The sequence below is a fragment of the Notothenia rossii genome, assembly GCF_949606895.1.
Source record: "Notothenia rossii genome assembly, chromosome: 9".
Taxonomy (NCBI): Eukaryota; Metazoa; Chordata; class Actinopteri; order Perciformes; family Nototheniidae; genus Notothenia; species Notothenia rossii.
In genome coordinates, this window is record NC_136907.1 from 66333196 (window position 1) to 66355283 (window position 22088).

Sequence of the window (22088 nt, forward strand, 5' to 3'; positions counted from 1 at the left end):
AAATTCACAAATGTATTACATAATGGCAGCAGAGAGTGGCCACTTGCACACAATGACTTCTCCCTGGGTTATATATTATGGTAAGTATGTATTATTATGTTGAGAGGCCAAGCTTGCCTGCCCCCATCTGTTAGAGCCTTACAAAGCCTCATCAAAATATTAATGTTTTAAAATAGAAATAGCATGGTTCCCACAAAACAATCCCACAAACAGTGGGATGGTCATTTTGTCATTCTCTGGACCCAATTACCTGATTAGCCATTATGTTTTCTTGTCTGCATCAAACCCACCAGCCTGGGTTATTTTCTCTTACTGGTACAGATCTCTTCTGCTGATATTCTGCTCGTGTGGATTTTGTTGCACTGGGAATTAACAGAAGCAGCAGGTCCCTTCAAAACATATTGCCAAAGACAGGCAGGTTATGTTTTTATAACCTCTTGTTTTTAAGCACCATCCAGTGTGACCAAATTCACTCGCTAGCTCAAGAAATCCACAGCAAGTGATCCACAGAAAATAAGTAGGAACAGCAGCAGCAGCACGGCTCCAGAGTTTCACAACAGCTCTGCCTAGTTTTACTTTTTTGAGATTGACCTATCAAGATGAATTCCATTGTATACAATAATAAACTGAGCACCTCCGGCTGTTTCTGCACTGATTATACCGTCGACTCAGAGCGTTACCAGACACCTATTATAGGAATCATGTTACTGCATAAAAATGTGTTGACAACATGCAGTGTATTGTTTTTTACATAGGGTGTGCAACCACAACAGCTAAATAGACTGCCAAAGTTATGTTAATAAGATACCTGACACTAATATAGGTCAATTGGATGGAGTTGTTGTGTTAAAGTGATCATGTTACAGCGCCTAGTGGCCGAAGTGTACTCCTTGACTTGCTAAACGATGCTAAGTGGCGTTCATATTGCTGTTGGGTATACCAACACAGTTCACAGCGCTGACTGTTGTATTTCTAGATGCTAATGTTTATTTAAACACAGGATACAGAGAGTGACTAACTAACTACAGAGTGTGAACTGATTAATGTGTTGTGTCATTATCAACATGACATGTAACACAGCAGCGGCACGGGGCCGCAGCAAAACATTAAAGAGCGAAAGCAGGGCAAAACATTAAAGAGCGAAAGCAGGGCAAAACATTAAAGGGCGTAAGCAGGGCAGATATTATGGCGCTGAGTCCCTGAAACATGCATGTCAAAAGATATTTAAATCACAATTTGGGTTTCTTGTTACCACTCTTAAATACTCCAAGCCGGTATTTATTCTCTGTATTAATATTTTTGTCAATCTTTAAAACATATGATGCTTCTTCACTTTTGGGCGCTCTGTGATAGCATTTAAGAAAATTGAATTGAATAAATGTTTTATATTTATCATTTTTGAAAGTGCATGCTCTTTCCAAATGGTTTCCAATGGAGCTCTCCGAGATGGTTTGGTGAAACAAACCATCTGAGTCAGGTTAGTAATGCTCCATCACATGTGTTACATCTATTACAGGGTGAACCTTAAACTGAAGCTTGACTTTAAAGCAACCCAACGGAAGTTTCATGTAAGTTTAGTTCTTTCACTCGTAGCTCGGGCTGCGGGGGTGCCAGAGACGGGAGCACGTTGATGCGACCTTCCTAGCCGGAGATATGGCCGCATTTTACAATAAACCTCCGTTGGGTCGCTTAAAAACAAATATCGCAAATCGAATCGCAATATTTGTCAGAAAAATTGCAATTCGATTTTTTTCCCAAAATCGTGCAGCCCTAGTGTGTGTGTGCATTTTAATATTGTATTTCATTTATAAGTCCAATTTAAATGTGGGTAATTAATTGTTGGTAAAAAAACATTAAGAAAATGTATTACCTACAATGCAGCCTTAATAAGATGCTTTTATCCAGACTCTCTTATCATAATATCTACAATAGATGTCCTCTCTAAAATGCAATCCAACTCAAGAACACCGAACTAGCCTTCAAGATACACATTTAAAAACACCATCTCTGTGACATGTTACCCTTTATGATGTTAGGATTCATTAAAAGGTGGGAGATTACATTAGCAAGATCTGCAAATAAATTGAGTGTAACGTGCACAAGATGAAGTGCACAAAGTAGATCTTTTTTTAATCCAAATTTTTTTTTTATATTCCCAGTAATGTCATCTTTTTATCTATTTGAGTGTAGATACACAGTATTATACTGTTCTGTTTAGCAGATTAGCGAAGGACCTTCTTAATTTTAATCAATTCAAGAACCACTGCAATTAATACCAAAATGATATTATTAGCTACGTATAGTGCAGCTACAGTCGATGTCAAAAGGGCTTGAAGTGTTTAACTGCTCTACTAGTGAGAGAAAAAAAGATTATTTTGTGTATTTTTGGAAGGTTTTATTTATAATATAAATGTTAACTAGGACACGAATGAAGCAGGGAACATTAATGTTATGTTCTCATTTTTCTTTTCATCAAGTGGAGGTTAACTTTCAGGCCATTAGGTTGTTAGAGCAGAAGAATGCACCATCACTGATTATTAACTAAGACACAATTAGATTTAAAACATTGGTAGAAAATGTAACAAAAGAGTCTGACATAATTTTGGCTTCCCTGTCAGTTTGTGGTGTGATCTGTGCTCTCTGCCTAACTTTGAACACCAGAATAAAAGCAGCTTGAAACCCTGAGTGACAGGGAGCACTCTGACTGGAGCCTCAGATCTCATCTCACTTGTGAAAGCGATCCTAAATTTAGGTTCTAGCGGCCAACCTGTAATCAATTTGAAATGGCACATCCAACCCTCTGACCAACACCCGAATGGTAAACGATTCTTGGCACTGGTTGCCTTGACTGCAAACATTTCACTTCCTTTGCCAACTTGTTGTGTCGCTTTGCACCAGCATAGCAAAAGAAAATGACAGCATCAATAGCAACAGTGAATTCATTTTCCCAAATGAATGCTCGACGGTGCAACCGTACTTATCGAGAAATATTTGTACACTCCTGTAGTAGTTTTAATTGAAATCAGCATGACTGTACATTTCTGACCATGCAGAGAATCTTGTTAATTGTCCCTCCTGTGAAGAAACAGCGCGTCATCCTTTATACTCTATCAATGCTGCCAATGAATAGGGGTATTCATGGTATATAGGAGTAGAAATATGAAAGAAATGCATACATGTCAGAGCCTTTAGTTCACGCAACAAAAGAGTGGAGGTGTTTTCACACAAGAAGCCTTATTATAGAAACACACACTGCGCCTACTGCTGCAAAGAGACATCATTAAATACTGAACTCACATCATTTAGATGCAGTATTATCCACTCTAATGAAGAAGGAATTGAATATTCATAAATTACAATAAGCATTCTCTTTTATTACTGCACATTGTAATTATATGGAATTAAAAAACTAAATAATTCAAGATATATTTAGCATCCTTTGGCACACATATTTGTGGTTATCAAATCAAATCAAGTTTTATTTATATAGCACATTTTTAAACAATTTTTGGTTGAGCCAAAGTGCTGTACATATAATAAAAAATACCCTACAGTAAAGACACTTTACAGCAGTTATGGTTATATTATAAAATATAAGCTTTCCTTGTTTTGTTTATAGATCTATGGCCATTTACCATATGATATATTGAGTCCCCACTCAAGTTTCATACAAAATCAAACCTGTACGACCACATTGTGAAACGATCAGGTTTCTTATCAGATTTAGTATACCTTTATAAATTAAAAAGGCAAACAAATATACATGTTTACCCATGTTGTGTATAGAAATGTCAGTACAATGCTCAATACTAGAACTAGCAAAAAGATAGCTAAATTAATTCATGTTTAATGGGTTTTCAATATCCATCTCCCATTCAAAATAAACTATTAATTGAATAATTCAAGATTTGTGAACAGACACACATTGGCTATCCATAAAAAAATCTTTCTAGAGCATGACATGTTTTGGTTTTACATCTAATTTCATGGAGTATCGGCAAATATTGGCAGAGATTTGCAATTCCGGCAACAGGATGTCAGACAAAGAGGGAAGTTGAGATGCTGCTTGGCAGGAGATTCTCCATTTCTGCTGGATTTATAGACAAATTAGATACGCCGCAGGCCTACTTTTTGCCCCCTATGGAAATGACCCACACAGTGTAATTTAGGAAACATGCAGTGGACGGCATAAACGCTCCTCCTTCTCCCGTAATCCCCCCTGCTGAAGGTTTTCAGTACAGGCTGAGCAAAAAGACTGGACTCTTACGGCGATGTGGTTTCTATTCAGAGCCACTGCGGCTGTGATGTTCATCGTCTAATGGAGGTTCTTCTTTAATCCACACAAGAATATATTTCATCAGCCAGTTGTATAAGGCTGGCTTTGAATACTTTCATCTCAAATCAGGTTCAAGAATAGTAACCTTTTCAAAAGATATATATATATATACTACCCTTCACCTGCCTCTCATAAATCTACAAGGCGTAGTTTTAGAATTAAAGAAATAAAAGTATTCAATAGAAGGAACAGATATCACGCCAAGCAGAACCCATCATTGTGTGGGTCTTTATTTCGCAGGAGATACACTCAGCAGGGAGGGAGCTCAGGCTAATAACTATTTCAAGTCCCAATAAAGCCCAAACATCTGATATGACTTAGGAGGCTGATAGAGGCTTGGAGAGGGAGCTCCTACAAAATGTTGGAACCCTTTCATCAGAAACATCCTGCTTGAAAATCCCAACATACTTATAATCAACTTTTGCCTCGTTTTCTTTATTTATGTCTTATTAATGTTTGCAGATGGCACGAATGCCAAATCACTCACTCTGCAGGCAGTGATTTACTGTGTGTAAATGCGGCAAGAGAGCGATTTTCGCTGCTCTGCCAACGCCTTCATCAATCAAACATTTTATTACCTTGATATGATAGTAGGGAAAAATGTGGGAATAGTTTCGTGTTTGGCATTTTTCCACTTCATTTGGCCACTCTGTCCGGACAATTTAGGAAAATAAACGTGCTCCACTTAGTCTATGAAATAGCTCAATTACAACATTTGGACGCAGTTAAACCTGAGCACAACACGTTTGTTTGTTTTCCAGCTTTAAAGAATTCTAAACACTAGATTGCAAGTAAATCCTTTGCATATGGGGAACAACACAGGCCAGGGATTTACAACTTCAATTCACACAAATTCTACCTTGATAACGACATGTTTAAGATCATTTTTCACATTCGCTGGCTATGCATCGATGTCATTGAATTGCTTTTAAATATTGTTAGGGCGCTTTAGAAGCTACCAAGGTGTTTGGCCACATTTAATGGCAATTAAGAAAGAATAACGTCTTATAAGGTGGTTATATTAAAAGGAGTTTAGCAAATGTGCATTTTAAAACCAATATTATGTGCTTCAAAAAACCATTCAATAGCTGCTGTTTGTTGACCTTCAGCACTCTGCCCCCGACATAACCTCCAGCAACCAATCAAAATGCACCTCTTGTGTCTTGTGACTGTCTATGAAACCATTGTAAACAGTCCTTACACGAGCCACAGGTATTCTTCAACAGGGTACACTTGTCTTAGTGGGAGGTTGCGCACACATTATCAGCTCTAATCCTCTTATTTCCTTTCTCCTTTTAAAAATGTGTCTTTCCTCTCGACCTCATCAGAGGAGGTAGTGTTTCTATACATGCCGTCTGGCAGCTGCTGCAAGCTCCCACTTCATTTTGCGGGGGCTCCATGAACCTCAAGGTCCGAAGAAACACAAATAACACATGCTGCCGTATAATATAGAATATATTTTTCCATTCTGTACTAGGCTGAATCACAAAAAAGATCTGGCAGCAAAGAATGCTTTGAAGGTTTTAGTCATACCCAAATGTGCTGGTTTTCCTCTCATGCTCCTCGTCGAGGTTTCTCCCTCGTGCTTCTGGATCGGAGAAGCTGGGAGAGGATCTGCTACAAAGAGAATTGCAGATCAACTTCGGCTTGACAGTAGATGAATGCAGCCAAGCACAAAGAGCCTTGCCTTCACCTCAACATTAAGTTAGAAGAGCATTTCATTTATCGTGCAAAGTGCTGAGGAGAAATTCTGCTTGTGTTTTCTCCACATTATCTCTAAAACAATTATAGTTAGCTGTTTAATAACTGGGGCACATTCTTTTTTCTTGTAATGATCAAGAACAGTTTGGTTGTATACAGTCATGAAAATGAATGTCTTCTGCAGACAGTAAATCAGAGGCACATGGCTGCGGTTTGCAGTACAAAGCAGGCTTTGCCGAATTAGGCGACAGTGAGGGTGCTGCTGTGATTGTCTCTGCCAAGCATGGTGGTTCCAGTGTATTATAAACAGACACCCCCCCTGCGTCTTTCATGCAATGGACAACTGAAAAAAAAGGAGCAAACTCTCAAGTCAGCAATAGCTCGAAGGGCAAAAAAACGGCTCATTAATGTCCAGGATTGAGGGAGGCTATTGCGGGAATTGATCAAGTGAAAGAGACCACCACAAACTAGCAAATAACAGTGCATTACAACATTTAGAGGAACCGCATGATGCTGGAAACAAGCTTAACATGTCAGTGTGGTTTTCTTCACAAACACATATTTGTGAGTTTTTCTAACATTACCAAGACAAAAAATAAATCTATCATTTTTTTTCTAAATATATATTTTTCCTACACATACAAAAGAAACCACGTATGTCTGCTTTATGTCTCATCAAAACGTTCTGAAAATAAATCTACAATTGAAAAACTAATAAATCCTCTTTTCTAAATATCCTGCCATTATTTTTAAATGTATATTAAAATGTGGGTTTACGCAGGATATTTTGATGTTTTCTTAAATCATTTCTGGCTAAGCTACAGTAATAGAAAAGTAAATACTGTAATAAAGCTGACATCGTTCAATAACTAGATGTATGATTATGATTAGCTCGGTTAAGTTGTAACACTTTCAATTTCTCCGATCAGGTGCGGCTGCATTAACACTGAGCAGATGTTCCGGTTAATTCAAACCCCACATGTGGAAAGTATTTGTGAATGAAACGGGAAACGGACAGAATTCAGAAATTATGAATCACAAGTGTAATATTTACATTTCTCACACTTAAACAGTTTTTGTAGGAGATGGTAGAATTATTGAAGATTGATAATTAGACTAAAATGCGTAAAATAACATAGTTAATTAATATCACACGTTAAGTCACATGTTAAAAATGTGAATGTTATCTGGATAATTAGATATATTTCCAGAAATTTAAATATCGCCCACTTTTTTCAAGCAGTTAACATCAGGATTATAATTGTATTATATATTTGATAAGCTATCCAGTCATTTATAGTGTAATAAAAATTAGCCCAGCCTTTACTTGCTGCAACATTTTATGAATGATAACAGTCATGCATCAATATTTGTCATTCTTTTAACATAATATAGAGATGATCCAGAAAGAGGCCATTCTGCATAATAGTTTCACACTTAAAGCATATTTTGATGTAAATACTTTTGTACTTTTACTTAAGTAAATGCAGGACTATTAGTTAACGGAGTATTACTACATTCCATTACTTTAAATTCTAAATAAAACATCCGAGTACCTCTGCCCCCACTAAACAACTTCACTGAAAGAGACCACACACACACACACACACACACACACACACACACACACACACACACACACACACACACACACACACACACACACACACACACACACACACACACACACACACACACACACACACACACACACACACACACACACACACACACACACACACACACACACACACACACACACACACACACACACTATAGTTTATGCAACTGCCAATAAATCTTTCAAATTACAGTGTGTGGGATAGGATGTCACATTTCACTCCCTGTCTTTGAGGGAAAAAAATATATATTTGCCTTGGAGATGTTTTTCGGTGTGTAACAGACAGATGTAAGCCGCTAATAGTAGATTTTAAGGAAAAACTCTAGGAAGAGGACTTAAGTAAGGGAGGAGATGTGGGCGGAAATATGAATCTACCATAAGACATCTGGTAATATAATACAACAGGTAGTACAAACTACAGATTTCCTATCTCTGATAACAACAGCAAACAATAGCTGCGTTTCACAGCACAACACCCATCAGCCCTTGTCACATATACAGTACAATGCAGTAAAAGGAGCCTGGTCTGCTGCAAGCTGGAGGTTCTTAATGAAATAGTCGCTGTGTGAGGGAAATCTAGGCCAATTTACCCCACCATGCACTCTGAGGGGTTTCTTGGAAGAACAGGTACAAAACTTAGCAAAGTCCTGCTCCACCTTATTGAAACAGCTTTGGTAAATAAGCATTGTTCTTGTCCTTTTTGAGTGTCACTCTGAAGACATGCTGCCATCAATAAAATCAAATTGCCCTCTCTTGCTAAAATCACTCACATAGCTTTTAATCAAATCTGAAAAACTGATTTTTCCCCTTCAGACGCTTTATGCTTCTTCCTGCCAACGTTTTCCGTTTCCTGTTTTTCTTTTCACGTCAACATGTCATCTTTTTCCTCTGTTAGCCTCTTTGATTGTTATTCGGTTGTCATTATTCTTTTACTGCCCTTTTTTGACTGCTGCAAATCACTAAACTTGCTTGAAACCATTCCCAAAATAAAACGATTATGTGGAATGAATTGTCTTTTTTTTCCTACTCAGCAAATAACACAAAACCCAACCAAGAAGGATAAACTTGGTGCACTGAAGACATTAACAGAAAAATGAAGGGCGTATTTCATAGACATGGATTAAACTAATCCTGGTCTAATACACTGAAAAAGAGAACTTTGTCTTGCTGTCTGTGAAACCAATCCTTAAATTTCATTGAATTCAAAATGCATGATATTTTTGCCCTATACTCAGCTGTATTACACAATTTGGGAGATCCATCAGTACAACTGTTTTATTTATAGCAACAAGACGGGTCATATAAGTACAAGATTGATTTGAGTAAAATACATTTATGCTAAACAACAACCTCTTATGGCTCTGGAATTTATAGCGCATAGTGCTTGAACTTTCAACAAAATTCCATCAAAGAGCCCCGTCTCATTTTTCCCTCTCTCACCCCTTTCATTTGCTTAATATATTAATCTATTCCCTTTTATCTATTTTAGATTATATTAGACCTTCTCGGTATCACTGCAGTGGTGGCCAATACAGTTAAGTGTCGCCACAGTGTGATATCAGGCAGTAGACATAGAATTAATCGCTAAATCATGATGTTCCTGTCTGATGTCCTTCTACTTTTAAAGGCATTTAACTGACACTTCTACAGCGAGAGAGATACGAAGAAACCTGCAAACTGTCAGCTGCCTCTCCATCTTTGCTTTTACACTGAAAATATTTCCAGGCAACCCTCAATGGATGTTACAATTGAGTCAATTATTAATGGCTACATGATCTCAAATGCATTTTTGCTCCCTAAACATAGCTGACTGTGTATGTATGTTGCTAATGTTGAGTCTGGCACTGTGTAAAATATTTAGGTGTACGAGTCCTTTACAATCATAAGAGCTCTGCACAGGATGCTGCAGTCAATACAACAGCACGAAAACTATCAATGATGTCCGCTGTGCTGGATATGAAAGATACTTGCATTGAAGCCATTAGACCGAGCCGAGCCAGTGATTCAGAGCTCCTCTGTCCTTGACTGAGTGTTGAGGCTTTGCTGCATGTGAGTGATTGTTTGATGTGAGAACATTGCCCCCTGCTGATTCCCTTCTGTACATTATCAGAGGCCTCCACCAGCCAGGCTGACTGACAGATACATGTGGAATGGGATTTACTCAAATGCTACAAAGCCATCACTCTTAGCTTTGACAACTTTTTTTTTGGTCCGCTCTTCCCTCATGTCACAACTCTCGAACGTTTGTCATGTGAGTTTCGTCTGCAGAAAAAAAAAGATGTCTCATGTTCTGGATAAGCTGTTGACATGCGATTAGACTCCCGGCGCCAAAGTGTTCGGTAAATCATATAGAAAAAGAGTTTGAGTAAAATAAATTATTCACTTACATCCTGTATAAATATTCATTGCGTAATAAAAAACAACATGGTAATGAATTCAGTGCAGCGGTATTCTCACTGCAGCATTAAAGCTGCTGAAAACTTCAAATCTGGAATATATCTTTTTGACATTAAATATTCATGACCAAATAAGCAACAATCAAGATCCGAGTTTGTAAAGAAAACATTTGGAAACTGAGTTAATAGAGAGGCAAAGTCCCTGCCCTAGTGCACTACTATAGGACATCATTTCTGAAAAACAGTTTAGGGCAGTAAGCGTCATGAAACAAACGTTTTTGGATCCCTTTTTGTTTGCCATGAATTACGCAGCTGCATTAGGCAAACCTTTCTCTCTCACTGAAGCTACCCATGCTGTGATGCCTGCGTATTTAGTACTCATACGTGCAACGGTTCTAATTCTTTCTGATAAAATGTATTTGGATACATTAGCTAAATCTAAAAAATGTTGTGTGTGAAACAAAGCTTATTTCCCTAGATAGTGTAAAATTAGATTACTTTTTGTCACGTCATATTATTTACATAATTGAATGAATGGGTTATATATACACTAACCTTTACTTTATGGGAGTTTTTTTTTTAAATCACAAATCAAATTTTTTATAAACTTAAAATTATTTTTTTTCATTTCTTATAGTAACTGCTATACTGGATGTCAATTTGAATGTAGATCAAGCATTGCTTTAGTAAATCTAGTGAAATAGAATTTGTAATCAAAAAATGTTTTGCGATCCTTCAATAACACAAAAAAGGGTCAACAACGAATAATGAAAGCCGAGCATACCAAAACAAAGCCTGTGCCTCACTGTTACATAACTGTTTGTCTCCTAACAAAGCATCGATTGGCAGCTGACGTAGAGGAAGTTCACAAGTTCAAGCATGTGTGACTGTTCTAAACACCATATGGGTCCCATTTCATCTGTCAGCAAACACTTATTTCAAGATGAAATTTGAATGTCTACTAGTTGAGTTATCCCACATAATAATAGTTGAAGGATTCTAAATAAACGATTAAAAAAACACCTGGTGAGATAAATTGATATTCTAAAAGCCGCCCTGCTTCCAACTGATGATAATCTGTATTCACACCGTCTGCCTTGTCAGATGAAAGCCTTCAATTAGCAGTCAATTATATTCAGTATTTCCTATGATGCCAACGCTATTTACATTCTGTCAGCACCCAACGCAGCTCCCTGTCAGACAGTTGTGTGAATCACTTCGAGTGAGAATATTAGAACCCTGCCGTGAACAAAGTGTAAAAACAAGTGTTTTGTAGTAATAACAGTAGAGGGTTTCTACTGCCTGCAGATCCATACCTTGTGGCTGTAGAGGCAAGGATCCATACGTTGAAGCGTTATCCTTTCCGTCTTAACCCCGGAGACTCCAGCGCAGAGATGAAACACCTCTGATGCTTTGAGTTGCAGCCAAGTGCAGGCGGGGATCTATGCAAGCCCTCAGCATGATGCTTGTCCCCTCACCAGGTGTTCTTAGCGCATACAAGCCAGTGATTGAATTTTGCTCTGCTACCCACCCATGTCGCAGCTGGATTCACAGCAAATTAATTCAAAACAATACAGTAGCAGCTTAGCCGTTAAACGCTCTTCAATAAAAGGGCAAGCACATCCTTTCTTACTACTATAATATTAGCGTTGTGTTTGCGTGGTCGGCATCATGCATTGCTCTGAGCAATTCTTTTCTGAGGATAATAAAGCATCAGCAGTAGGATGTCAATCTCGCGCAACTCAATAACTAAAGTCGTACTGAGAAGCTGAGGAGCATCTCAGTTCCTTTGTGAGTTTTTAAATTGGTCCAGTGTGGAGATTTTCATCCAGTGTCATTATTAATAGTATTGTGGTGAGGTAGTGTGGGGGGCCAGCCACATAAAGGAACATCTTTTCAAAGCCAAAAGCAGGTCAGTGGGAGTCCGTTTTCAATGAGAAAGAGCTAAAGGCCAGACTGCAGAGACCCTGCATCGACTCAGCCCATGTGTCTTGCTGGGTCGGCCCAAAAGCGCTCCAGGTTAGCTGGATCTCTGCCGGACCCCTGCTGGAAAAGGGAAATTGAAAGAAAAAATTAAATACTGTTTCATAGAATTGGTCGCATTTCTAAAAATGATTATGTCAATTTAACACACAAACATGATAAAGACCTTGAGGATAACATGTAGATATATAAATATGCACGCTAAAAACATGCAAGTTAATAACGCAACAATAAGTCAAATAGCATTGAATTTACAGGAATTTACACAATTTTCAATAACCGATTCATTGTTTGGTCAATGAAAAACACCAAACGTTTGCTGTTAGGATTTAAGTTTTTTTCAAGGATTTCAATTGTAAGATTAACATTTTTAGTTTTGAACAAACAAGCAATATGAAGAATATAAATATCCAGATCAATACATACAAAATAATCAGGGTTTTTTGCACTCTTGTGAATGGCTCTGATTACGGCTGGCATTGTGTTCATTATAATTAAATCATCAAATCACTTCATTATATCATTATTTTCTTTGCTCAGAATCATCAATGTAAGCAAGAATAAATCCTGAAGATCCTATCATCACAATATTGTTCAGCTAACAGTAGGTAAACTAATACACGCACCTCAGAAAACAAATACCTTAAATACATAAAAAATGAAAATGAATAAAACAATAAAGATGATTTCAATGGACCTTGAAATTAGCCCCATGATTAAACCCTAACACCAAAATAACCTTCCCTTGGCCATTATGGGTACATAATAAACAATAATGAAACCTCTAAAGTGCACTTCCAGCGGAAAAACAAGATGCAGTGCCATCTACAGGGGCGTTCAAATGGATTAACCATGATGCAGTGCCACAAAAAGAAATCTGGTGACAATGTTGTGTGTTCCCCCATCTGGAGCCATCTGCACCTAGCAGGTTGTGCTGACTCAGTGACTGGTAACCATAGCCTTTGAAGAGGACACCTTCAAGTTATGTTTAACAGCTGCCATCACTACAAACTACCATGACACATTCAGGTCACCAGTTAAAAGAGTCAGCATACACTTTATGTGTTTAGTGTTACATGTGTGTGATGCCTACCTAAAGTTGTTGACTTTGTGGTCATTAGGCTGCCCTGGTCCTGGCCCTGCAGTGCTAATACTATACAGGCATCATTATATGCTCACATGCAAGAATACTTTTTGTGCACTGGTGTTTTTTTTTTTATCCATGCTGGTGCCCCCCTCATGCCATTTATTTTGTATACAGTGTTGGCCCCTGCCCCTGACACTGCCTGAGCCCGCCACTGTTTGGAACTAGCTCTTGGCTGCATGCTCAGTGGAATTTAGCTTGATACTAATTATCAGTATATATCTAGAATATTAACGCATTGTTTTAAATGGTAGTCATTCTAACTGACCACCCCAGAAGTAACTTTGTATACATTTAGCTGGTTCATAATATGTAACTCCTTAATATATCGAAGCAATTTTCAGACTCTTGCTAGGTCGACTTACTTGCATGGTTCTTGACTGTGTGCAGCATCAGTGATGGCAGTGTTGTGCTCTGTGTGGCTCCCTGTCAGAACTGATACCCGGAAGTTGTAGTTTGTCGCTGCACCAATCAGCTGAGAGGTTACTTGGACGCACTGCCACAATAATACAGACAGCAGGACGGATCGCTGGAAATACAGTGTAGGATATTTAGATTTTACGATAGACAGGTTTTATCAATCAACTCACAGACTTGTTATTGCGCTTCCAAGATAACAGACGCCGAGGTACGTATTTTCAAACGTCGCTTAGACGATGTGAAAGCACGGTACCGATAGCTTCTGTTAGCTACAGTTAGCAAGGTGTCAGATGCTAGCCGATTTAGCTAACGTATGTGACAACCCGGTAGCTAGGGGACACAGTTGTTTTGAAGAAGGTTTATGGGTGCCTGATACCAATCAGCTGTTGATTAATGTTGTATATTAGTTGTTAGTCAAGACAACTGGAAACGTCCGATGTGTTTATCCGTTAGCAACCTATCGTGGTTTAAATTCAAGCTAGCAAGAGGACTTTAAGTTAGCTCAGCTGATACAAAAACGACAACATCCACCAAGCTGGACAACACGTTGGACTTAGTCGGGTTTAAATCGGGCTCGGTGGGTTCACTGACGCCTCAGAAGAAGATGAAGAAGAGGAAGGAACTGAATGCCTTGATCGGGCTAGGGGACAGCAAGAGAAAGAAGACCAAAAAGGGGTCTGGTCACCGACTTCTGCGAACCGAACCTCCGGACTCTGAGTCCGACTCCAGCTCAGACGACGATGAGTTCAACAACTTGAGCAGCGGGGCAAACTTTGGGAAGTGAGTGATCACTTTAATAAGGTTTTGTTGTAGTAAAGTACGAGTGTTATATTAAACTTTCATCACTTTTCAAAAGATGATTCAAGATTCAAAGGCTTTGTTGGCACATGCAAAGTAGCCACAGTGTATTTATGGCAATGCAAATCTAAAGTCCCAGGCTCCTCCAACAATGCAACATAAATATATATGAGACATAAAACATTTTTATCTTTATTTCGAACAGAAAAAAAAAAAAGACAAAAAAATTAAATTAATTTAAGAAAAAACAGTGGCAAGAGGAATGTGCAATTAAAATGCAAAGTCTAAGTAAAGCATTTAAATATATTGGCAACATTGAACAACATTGGCATCATGAACAGCTAGCATGACTTTCCATTAACTATGTGGAATTCATTTTTGTAATGTTGTTAAAGTTGCCAACATATTGCAAACAGATCACATACCATAGAAATCACTATGGCACATAGTATTCCATTCTTCTTTACTAGGATATACAGGAGGATTGCATTAGATCTTAAATCCTTAACCGGACAAGAAGTACGTTTCCTCTGCCCTGGTGCACATGACCTATACTGCACTCTGTGAAGAGAGAAATATTTGAATATGGCCCAATCAATCCACTTGCTCTTCGTCTGTGCTCAGGTTAAAGCAAAGTATGACCCATCTTGCACACTGAGAATATATCAAGTTGTTTCCCCAGGCAGCTTGATATCATCAAAATTAGAAACAATCAATGCTACATTCAGCATGAAAATAATATAGAATGTAGCAACTCGTGTTTTAAAGCGACAGTTTTTACCAGTAATCCTCATAATTCCCATGACACAGAATGCAGCCTTCTTAAAATATCTCCTACATGAATAATGAAAGATGCTGTGCCGTTGTAATGTCTAACATTACCATGTGTCTTCTCTTGCAGAAGAAGCTACACGCAGTGCTGCAATGTGTGCTACCCCTTGTTTCTGTTCATCATACTTGCTGCCTGCGTTATGGCCTGTGCTGGACTCATATGGATGCAGATTGCTCTGAAGGAAGATCTAGACTCGCTGAAAGAAAAGCTGCATAGCAGTAAGACACAGTTACCTCGTGATGACGAGTCATAAAAAGCTCACTGCCCTTTGAACAATAAAAACCTGTTATATGCCGGTTACATGTTCTTTTGTCCGTAACACGTAACACTTATTTGATTGTTTTTGTAACAGTGGACTCCAGCCAGAAAGTGTCATCAAGTGAAATACCAAAACTAAATGAGGACCTGAAAAACAAGGAGAGAAAGCTTGACGACATAGAAAGTGGAGACAAGGGGCTGGGCAAGCTCTGGTCCAACCTCACAGAAATTAACAGAAAGGTCAGTTTTATTTATTCGGTCAGAGGTTTTAAAGCCAGCGGAGCTCATGACAAAGGGATAGCATCAAGACTCACCGTGTTTGTCATACGTCAGTTGCTGATCTTTTCTTAACATTAACTTTTTTACTTTGTGCTAGGCTTAGTTTTCTATGAAAGTATTGACTAGATTGGTAATTCTATCTTAGAGATGTAACTTCATCTTTTTTGTAATTGTACTCCTGCAGATCAGTTTGCTTGACTCGGCTGTAAAACATTTAAAGGTCGACTTGAAATCAGCTGCTGACTTAGTCAGCCTTCCCACTACAGTTGAAGAGCTTCAAAAGGTAAAAGCAAAAATAATTTGATGGATGAAATCTGCTTGAGAATCTTTATCAACGGATATTCTATGTGTTGTACTGATTGACCTGGAAGTGTGTTTTTTGTTTTCCAGAGTGTTGCTACAATTGGCAGCACACTAACAAGTGTACAGCACGATGTGAAGACTATGCAGGCTGCTTTTGAGCAGCAGAAGAAAGATGAAGAGTTGAAAAAAGCAATGGTAAATTCAAGCTAATTTCAAATAGGTCCTTATTTAAACTTGGAGATTATTATGTAATCTCTTATTTTCTCCTGCCTTGCAAAGTTAATGTTACATACTTTAAAAGCCTCACATATTAAGTTTGTGCTAATTTAATCATCAGTTTTTTATCTCAGAATGGATCAACATATACAGTATATGTACCGTTCAGTCAATGATGACTGTTGTTTGTGAAGAGATGTAGAACAATCATAGCCACTAGACTTTCTGTTCATTCTTCCAATTGTGCCATACATTCGTAAGATCTCTATGCAGTGTGTTGGGCAGATGACAGACGTCACAGAGGATTCTGAAGCTGTGCTCCTTTTGTAAATACTAAATAGGGCTGCAAGCTCAAGTATTTTGCACATGAGCAGTGCACATGTATTTTTCATGAGCCGAATTCAAAGATTTCACTTATTTTGTTTGACAGCCTGTCTTTTTTCATTACATCTCTACCCTCACTTCAATTATAGCTCACGGCTGCTGTTCTCATTTATTATTAATGCTCAAACGTATGGAGAGCAGTGTTTAGAAAACAAGTTAACAGTGCGTTGTGCTTAAGTGGATTGGTTCAGTAACTTGGCGTGCCTAATGTGATGCTGAGAAATGTTGCTTTGGTGCATATTCAGCTCACTCCATTTTGAGGCCAATCTTTCTTCATATGGCCAAAATGTTTCTGTTGATTACATTTCAGTTGATCTGCCCAACTGTGGCGCTTTTCCAGAAATTGAATCCGCGGTGAGCTTTGCCACTGTCAGATTAACGTGTAATGTTTATTTGTTTACTCACGCATGCAAAAATGTTTTTGCAATTTCTGTCGGCTTACATTGACAGAGCAGCCGGGCTTAGAAGGTCCTGTCATTTCTTGGATTCTCGCGTTGGGTTTCCATTCATAATTCATGAAACAAGTGCCGATCTATTTTGGGATCTTAGATGCTTTAGTTTTTTGAGGGAAACTAGGTCAAATATCTGAGACAACTGCAGAATGTTTTCTCCACTTTATTTTTCATAAGGAAAATAGGATGGGTTAAGAGGATCAGCAAATAATAATAATCCTAAAGTACATCTTTTTCAGCGATTTAGTCAGTGATGAATTGCTAGCTGACTGTGATGTCCATAGTCCATTTTGAATGGCCTGGATGTCTACAATTCACATAAACACATAGAAATGTCCGCTTCCACAAAACTGCATGTTCCTTTACATGTATATTTCTTGTCATAGGAAATAACAGACCTGAGAAAAGCAGTAGGTGAGGCGAACAAGACCGAGGAGCTGCGTCACACACAGACTGATGGGCAGATCCACATCCTCCTCTCTACGGTCGCAGAGCTTCAGCAGAGAGTGTTGTCGTTAGAGAACGGGTCAAAACAAAGCGTGAGTAATATGAAACTTTTACGTTTATTTCTGCATTTAAAAGTATGCGTGTTGATCACTGACTTCAAAGGTAAAAGAGAACTCAATGCACTTTTCATCTGCTTCACAGTCAAAGGTGAATGACGCAGCAGCCATCACCAGTGAAAGTCCAACAACAGAAGTTATTAAAGAAGCTACTACAACCAAAGCAACACCTGAGGACCTGCAAGGTACACTGTAGGATAGATCACTTTATTACAGGGTCTTTATTTTGCCCCTTGTTACCGGTTTAATACATTTTCTTCCCCTTTTCTTTACAGAGGTGTCCACCCCACTGACAGAGCCTCATACAAGCAGACGCCCACGCTTTCTAACTCCAAACCGTGCTAAGAGAGAGGCTTTGAAACCATGTCCAAGGAGGGTGGTCCTGTATGGTATCCGCTCTCTGAAAGGTGCAAACTACTACTCCAATTTGATAGCTAAGCTTTTATTAAATAAAACGTTTGTTAAATACACATATTTGCTTTCTTGCTGGGATCGAAATGAGTCCCACGTCATCCAGTAAACATAAGGCTATGATATATGAAGTCTCCTCTAGTTGCCTGGCAACCACACTGTGATAACAAGACTTTGTGTGCTCCAATTTAAGAAATGCTCTGCAAACCCCATTAAAAGTGAACTTGCAGTCCGTACATACAAGCAAAGGAGCTATAACAAAATCAAAGAACTGGCTCTTCAAATGTTCATTTATTTATTCTAGTAACAAACATCACACAACTTAAAGTGGACCTATCATGCTATATTTGAATAATATAGTGTAGGACCATACCTATATAAGGCATATTTATACTTTTTATTTTTCAAAATACCAAACAGATCATGCATTTTAGCCATTCCTCATTTCGCTCAATTTAACACTGTCTTTTCATGGGCCGATTCTGTGAGAACAGCACCATCTACAGGCCTGGCATATATACTACAGCGTCTCCAGCGCTTTCGAACGGGCAATGTCCGTGGCTGTCTCCTCCTGATTGGTGGAGTTGGCCCAATAGCCGTAGCACCACTTCTGTGACGTCACAGAAGTGTTCAAATCTGGATCAGTCTGTATCAGATCCGTTGCAGCCCCTTTTTAAGAGATTTGGGTATGGAGGAAAAATAGAGAGGGTTGTGTTTTCTGACACTTGGTGAGTTTCCTGGAACACCGGGGACACATATTCATGTATAAAAGACGTACAAAAGTGCATTTTGCATGATAGGTCACCTTTAATTATAAATGTATATTTTGTTGGGTTTCTACTCAGTGTGCCGAGTGCAATTGTTTGTCTTTTTTTCTACTCTGTGTTTATTTGCATATCACAATGCAACTTCAAAGGTGCTTATTGCATCTTGCTAAACTGTGTGTACTGCTCTAGTTGGGTTAATATAGGCAATTTGGCCTTTCATTATTGGCTAATAATTGATTGCCTATAATTGCATTGTCGGATCAATACATAGTAGTATACATTTCCCAACAATACATCATGCATCCCTACATTTCCCCCTCATTTTCTGTCTTGATGCGTATTTAACAGACAGACAGACAGACATGATATGAGTAAAATGAATCTCTGCAAGAAAGGCTATAACATTGTACTATGAATATTTTCAGTTTTGCAAAGTGCCATTTCAAGAGTGCAGAGCTCTCTTTTTGATTATTATATTATATTATTCTTTTCCCAGAATTGGAGGACTTCTACCAGCAGGAAGGCGTCGGGCGTGATTCGCCCGGATTGACCTACCACAGCCTGAGGGAAATAATTGGAACATCTACTACTACTCGTACCATGGAGTGTTTTGACAATGACGGAGACAAGAGGTACTCCCTGATGGAGCTTAGAGCTGCTGTAGGTTGGTGAGCACATCATCACTGACAGTAGTGAACAGTATTGAATACCCAGCGGGGTCTGGTAGTTTGAAGTTCCTGACCCTTTTCTGTAATTGCTGCACTTTTGTGAACTGTATATTTATCATTCTGATTGTGGAACACAATTCTCACACATCCTGGTTTGTCTTATCACAATCTAATTCATGAACAATACTCTTACATTTTTAAATGAACGACCTGTATACAGTATATTCAGCTTCGATTTTAGAAGATTTCTTGGATTACATAAAAACGGGGGAAGTGTTTAGAATTATTTTGAATCCTGTTTTCCACCGTTAATTCTCAGACTTACGGTTTTCAGTTTTAATTTTATTGTCAGTCTGTTCCATCCCGATGTAACTTTTTTGTGTATTTAGCTTTCCTGGAGGCTGTAATGGTCAGCCTATTACCCCACCCATCAAAACCAACACCTTCTAGAACTCACCTGAACCTGGTCCTAATTTAACTGAAACACACAGTTGAGCATAAGAGAATGAATTATCTACGCTCTTTCCTAAACTAACAACCATTTCTGCTTAGTGTTTTTTCCTCATCTATTTTCAGTTAGTTACTTCAATTTAATTGTATTTAGTCCATCTCTACAATAGTTTTTTTTGTAGCTTTCAGTTTAACAAGTTTGAAGGGCTATGAACACTTTCATAAAGGGTTTTGAAGTAGTTACTCGTGAGGCATATGTAGCAATAACAAACTGACATAGATATTGCTTGTTCAAATTTGCAGTAGACAGCTAGCTCACAGTATTTTGCAGGTAGTATAAGAAGCACTGACCATCACTCTTTACTTGATTCATTTTATTCCATTTTTATGGGCCTAATAATGGTGTATTTACATTACAAATGGGTCATACTTAAACATTGTTGTACTCTGTCAAGATGGTTTAAATGTATTCTCACAAATCATGTTGTGAAGGGGTTGGTAACATTTTCTTTACAGTCTTAATCTCAACATTGTACATTCTTTTTTAAATAATTATCTTGTGCTTTGCATGTTGCTTATATTGTAACATGAACACATTATTTATAAACTTAACATAGTCGACTTCTTGTTTTTGCAGGACAATGTAACAGCTTTGACCATAATGACATACTGTACATGTTGGGTCCATGCTGCTGCAAATGGGGAGATTTTATGAATGTGTTTTTGTGTGAGCACCAATGAATAAACACAATGTTAAAAAGTTTGATTTCCATTTGGTTCCTTTAGTGATGAAATGACAGAACTTTTCTACAAACGAATGTTTCACATCACAGCATCACATTTATTTCAGTTTGAAATATACAAAAAGGAGGTGACACTGTTTTATCAAACATATTTACAATTGTTGGATTACTGACAGACTTACACACATGGCTTTTTTCTCAATGTTATCACTTAAGCCAGTGCCCCTTTAGCCCTCCAGTCCCCGGACAGAAGCCCCATCAGCACCTCTTCATCCTCTTCTTCCTCGTCGCTGGCATCGACCTCCATACTTTCATCCTTTTGCGGCTGATTCCTTTTCACCACATCTCGCTTATCTCTTAGTAATTCAACCCTCCTGTAACACTCCATCTGTTCATCAATTTCGTCAATCTGCCTTTCCAGGCGACCCTCCTCGTCGTCCTCCGCCACGATGGCTTCAGATTTTGTGTTCACCTGTCGGATCTCCTTTTGAAACTCATCCCACTCCTTGTCCATCTGATCTTTGGGTGCGTCAACATTACGCACTTTAGCATCTCTCACAGGGTCGTCGAAGAAGCCCTCTGGCAGTGCTTCGGCTGAGTTGTCCTTCTTCTCTGTGCTCTTCTCCTGCCCGTCTGCTTTGAGGATGGATCCTGAGTGAGAGACGGCAGGTGTGGATGGGATGGAGCTGTCAAAGAAATCGTCAGGTAGTCCCGCAGATTCTTCCTTTTGGGGAACGGGAGTTGATGAAGTTCCTGCCTCTCCAGCATCTTCTTCCATCTCATCTTCATCATAAACTCCAGCCAACAGACTCAGTCCTGCAGATTTTTGCATAGAAACCGGTGCGTGGGGTTTCTTAAAGACATCATCCGATAGCACTGAAGATGAAGGTTTCGCTTTTTTCCCGCTGTCGTCCTCGGTGTCCGGTGCTTTTCTCTTCACCGGTTGTATCTGTGGTGTCGCTGGTTGACTTTTCCCTGACTTAAGCTCGGCAACTTTCTCTTTGTGTGGTTTTCCAAGAACATGCGCAGGCCACAGTAGCTCGGACTTCACCTGCACATTGCACAGTAAACAACTGAGGTGCCCGAGACTGTTGTACTTAGCAAAAGGAGACTCCACGCGCTTCTTGTCCGTTGTTTGCCTCTGTTTTACCCTCATTAAGCGTCGCAGTTCCTCCTGATTTATCACTTTCTTCCCCTTCTTTGAGGACGCCATTCTTCAAAACAACGTCGCTTGTTAGCTAGAGATAGCTAGCTTCTTGCTTTTGCGGGGAATCCGTCTCGTTAAGATGACATCAACGGCATGAACTCTCGTCAAACTGTGTGTTTTAGAAAAATCTCGCGATATTTTCCACTCGCAGTAAGC

The 22088-nt window shown here is 38.8% G+C and overlaps 3 protein-coding genes across 5 annotated transcripts in view; 1 reads left to right on the forward strand and 2 right to left on the reverse strand.

Moving 5' to 3' along the window:
- Positions 1-13685, reverse strand: part of adgrl2b.1 (adhesion G protein-coupled receptor L2b, tandem duplicate 1) — a 121127-nt gene extending 107442 nt beyond the window's left edge. For all 3 annotated transcript variants that reach the window (XM_079650838.1, XM_079650837.1, XM_079650835.1), the window contains exons 1-3: positions 13547-13685; positions 11371-12100; positions 5870-5953 (exon numbers count right to left, since the gene is read on the reverse strand). The gene's annotated coding sequence lies outside the window, so the exon portion shown is untranslated. The remainder of the gene's footprint in view (positions 1-5869; positions 5954-11370; positions 12101-13546) is intronic.
- Position 13686: 1 nt separating this feature from the next.
- efcab14 (EF-hand calcium binding domain 14) lies at positions 13687-20745 on the forward strand. Its single transcript, XM_079650844.1, has 9 exons — positions 13687-14381; positions 15301-15449; positions 15584-15729; positions 15953-16051; positions 16159-16266; positions 17510-17662; positions 17772-17871; positions 17962-18093; positions 19361-20745. Exons 1-9 carry the CDS (start codon positions 14206-14208, stop codon positions 19534-19536), a joined length of 1239 nt encoding a protein of 412 aa, XP_079506970.1. The 5' UTR covers positions 13687-14205; the 3' UTR covers positions 19537-20745.
- Positions 20744-22087, reverse strand: znf830 (zinc finger protein 830). The gene has a single exon (XM_079650845.1). It carries the CDS (start codon positions 21936-21938, stop codon positions 20937-20939), a length of 1002 nt encoding a protein of 333 aa, XP_079506971.1. The 5' UTR covers positions 21939-22087; the 3' UTR covers positions 20744-20936.
- Between the last annotated feature and the right edge of the window lies 1 nt (position 22088).